The sequence below is a fragment of the Anneissia japonica genome, unplaced genomic scaffold (genome assembly GCF_011630105.1).
Source record: "Anneissia japonica isolate Jap-2015-1 unplaced genomic scaffold, ASM1163010v1 scaffold785_len581690_cov155, whole genome shotgun sequence".
Lineage (NCBI taxonomy): Eukaryota > Metazoa > Echinodermata > Crinoidea > Comatulida > Comatulidae > Anneissia > Anneissia japonica.
In genome coordinates this window covers 54,789-58,473 of record NW_022739772.1, presented here as the reverse complement: position 1 = coordinate 58,473, position 3,685 = coordinate 54,789, and the positions used below count along the sequence as shown (strand labels likewise).

Below are 3,685 nucleotides of genomic sequence, written 5' to 3'. Positions count from 1 at the left end.
ATATATATGTATACATAATTAAATATATATGGCCTATATATAAATTATGATATAATGGATAAAATCCAAACTAGCTTTATATATAAAAATAATAAGAAGAAACGAATACCATACTTTATTGGAGAAGAACTTCAATCTATCGAACGTTTTGATTGGAGCAATGGTTTTATTATATTTTTATGATGTTTACAATTCTTAATGTGACTTCAATTTATTTATTTTTTTTAATAGGGCCTAGTTATTTTTTAAGTAGTTTTATATAGTGTGTAGGCCTATATATAAAATGAAAAAGAGGGCCGAGTTAACCTGCCGGGCCGAGTTGACTGGGGCCTAGTTGACTCGAAAGCTTTGTATTTAGCGAGCGGTATTGTATTATTAATTTGAATGCGTCATCGGCGTTCAATACATATACACGCATTGGCGGCCGTTCTGGAGGGTGGCCGCTATAGGTAGCGGCCGGTAGGGCCTACTCCCCTCCATCCAGCCTGGGTGATGTAGTCACACATTTCAAATCTCTCAGGTTGGTAACTATGCATATTGAGCAGTAGGCTATAGGCCTAGGGCCTAAAGCTTATCAACCAACCGTCCCAAAAATATCAATAAAGCAAATAAGCAGAATTGGCAAAAAGTCTAGCCTATCTATACTACTACTAGAGTCTAGACTACAAGTTATACTACTGTAGAAGGCCTAGGCCTACTTAGGGTAGCGTGGCCTAGTTAGTAAAATAAATTGTTCTTTCTTTGCTTTGATCTCTTTGCTTTGCTGTCCAGGCTTTGTTTTTAGCGGTAAAATATACTATAATACACACCCTACCCTACTGACTATACGGAGGCCTACCCTAGCTAGGCCCACGCCGGTCTCTCTCCTTCCTTACTTACCCGCCCACTTTCCGAGCTTGGCTAAATTTGCATTTAGGCCTAAAGTACGACTAACGTAGTACGCTTTTAGCCCACGAAGAACTGATGAAACTATCTTGAAAGTAAGATAGCATATAGTAGCTGCTCCGACAGCTGCAAATATTCTATTATACTCCCCGAAAATTTTACTGGTGATTTCAGTACCCATTTTCCTTGCTAAACATGTGCCGTTGCAACGCGACGACAAAAATAGGTAGGTCACAAGTCCTCTTTATCATTCTAGACAGCGCCACCAACTAGAGAACGGTAATCCGGAAAAACAAAAATCGAGTATGGCACGCCAATTATATTAGGTATGGCGCGCAATAGACGCAATAAAGAGTGAGTAACCCAAACTTAGGGCAGAAACCCAGGCTACACGACGAGCTACATGTGCTAAGTACCACAGGAACGGAAGTAAAGAAGTTGCTGATATGACCTTGTTTTTTTAGCATCTCAGGGGGCGCCATATATACCAGTAGAATAATGGACTGCACTGTCATTATTAATCGCCCTGGCTGGAGATACGGTACCGTATCATCTTACATTTGCTAAAGGTTCCGTAAATTGCATTATCCAATAGATTGCCGCCACAAGCATGTCAAAACTCGCTCGCTGTGAGCCTGCTTTCCTACCGAGTTGTTATATAAAAGTGACGTTAGACAACTTCAAAATTACTGAGCAAGCACAACACAAGTCCATAATTGAGCAACTCAACAAAAATAATTACCTCTAAAGTGTCCCCTTAATAGGGGTTCCCATTGATTAGGGTTTGGGTATAGTGCTAAACGATATACATTCTTGGTTTTGTGGCCGGCCGAAAATGTGTCCCTTCTAATAGGAAGGATACTGTAGTTTCAACATTAGACTTTAAGTATATGCAGCCAAAATAGGCCTCAATTTGTAAAGATATGTGCGATGTTAACACTGAAATACAAATTCATTCCTATTTCAGTGGCTTCAGGAAATTTCCGGCCAGGGGTTCAGGGATTTTCCGGCCATCTAGAAGTGTCACAATCATAAATTTTCTTAGTACCAATCAACGGTTGGCCTGATGTTGTCTACACCCCACTAGGCCTATCTATGAAAGTCCCTCTCTGGGACCCCTCTATTTTGAATTCCTTGATCAGGTGCCACCTGTATTTCCATAGTTTATTCTTATATGTCATTCATGTCATTATTTGAAGTTAAAGTAGCTAGAATAGAATAGAAATGCATTTGCCAAGAAGATGCAATTGTTTGTGGGCCTAGGCTATATTACTATAATTATAAGGAGGTGTTCTGATGGACATTTTTTAGGGACCTATGTATTATACACTTTACAATTATTATTATTATTATTATTATTATTAACATATATTATTAGTATATAGCAAGCAAAAGAAACGTTTTATTTATTTATTTATTGTATAGTCTTCTGTGTACCTATAGTACCTATGTTGACGTTTTTTGTGCATGTTAGGATTGTATATGTTATTGTCATTTTCTTTTTATGACCCTAATGTGCTCATCTGTGTTTGGATTTTTTTCTATTTGTAGCAAACTTTACATTGTTGCCACAGTAAATCATCGAATATAGCTTGCTATCAATTTATCATGTCCCAATGTCTAGTTGTGGGAATGGTCAACAAACAATTATTTAACATTAATTTGGTAGTTAATTCCAGTAAACAATGTATTCACAAATAACTTTAGAAGGCTGTTTAATTGCAATAATGTTTATCTACTTATCTACTTTTAAATTTTGATTTTTAATTGTGTATAGACTGTCTCTTATACACATCTAGTGTTGATAGGCGGCCCAGTGTAAAACAGGGCACACATCTGGTTACCCTCCAAAAACAACAGTTATTAGTCAGGAAATAACAATCATTATTAGGAAAAGTTAACTGTAAAGTATTAATTTTTTTCCTAGAAAAATTTTAATAACTTAATACATGAAAATATTGTAACAATTGTGATTTATTAGTCAGTCAATTATGGGTACTCAGTGCTACAATATTTTTTTGTAATTACATCATATGCTTTATAATTATTTGGGTGATTCCATAGTAACCGACGTTACAATTCATGTATATACACATCTCATGTCCAAGAGTTAGACAACACATGAGGGAAGGAAAAATAGGCTATAGTTAGGGTGAAAAACCCAGTTTTTGGCCAAAGTGGCAAACAATTATTTACAATGATTTTTTGAGTAGAAACTATCTAAAAGGGTTTCAAGAGCCACCAAAAAAAAAGTTGGAACAATTTTGCCCATGGGAAAAAGAGTTATGACCTTTTATATAAAGGTCAATCTATTTTTAGTAACAAACACTGAAACAGTAAGGGTAGTCGGTTCTATCCCACATATGACCCAAAAAACAATTGCAAGAAAACTTTTGTTGGGATGTTTTCTGTAGCATAAGGTCTAGAAAAGATGAATATATATATTTTAGCCAAAAATTGCACAAGCATCAAGTGATTTTTCCAAAATGGCGCCAAAAACTTTAAAATAGCCATAAATTAAGTTCTTTTTGTCTCGGAGTGGTTTTTTTTTTTCTTAACTGAAACCAAAATTCATCTGATAATGATTAAATAATAATTTTTAAAAATTGAATAGTTCCAAAAGTCATCCAAAATGGCTGCTATATTCATTTTTCATATCCGTAACCCATTAATTAGTAGTCCTATAGTGGTGATTGCAGTGTCTACATTTTCTGGGTCATAGTATTTATCAATATCATTTAAAATATGATTTAATAAGAGCTTAAGTAAAATATAAATAAATATCAAATTTGGAATGGTC

The 3,685-nt window shown here is 35.3% G+C and overlaps 1 protein-coding gene across 1 annotated transcript in view; it reads right to left on the bottom strand.

Moving 5' to 3' along the window:
- The window catches only part of LOC117117986 (very-long-chain 3-oxoacyl-CoA reductase-like), a 24,570-nt gene extending 23,441 nt beyond the window's left edge, over positions 1-1,129 (bottom strand). The window contains exon 1 of the mRNA XM_033262481.1: positions 880-1,129. Coding sequence (XP_033118372.1) covers positions 880-1,066 — 187 coding nt within the window. The 5' untranslated portion in view covers positions 1,067-1,129. The remainder of the gene's footprint in view (positions 1-879) is intronic.
- Between the last annotated feature and the right edge of the window lie 2,556 nt (positions 1,130-3,685).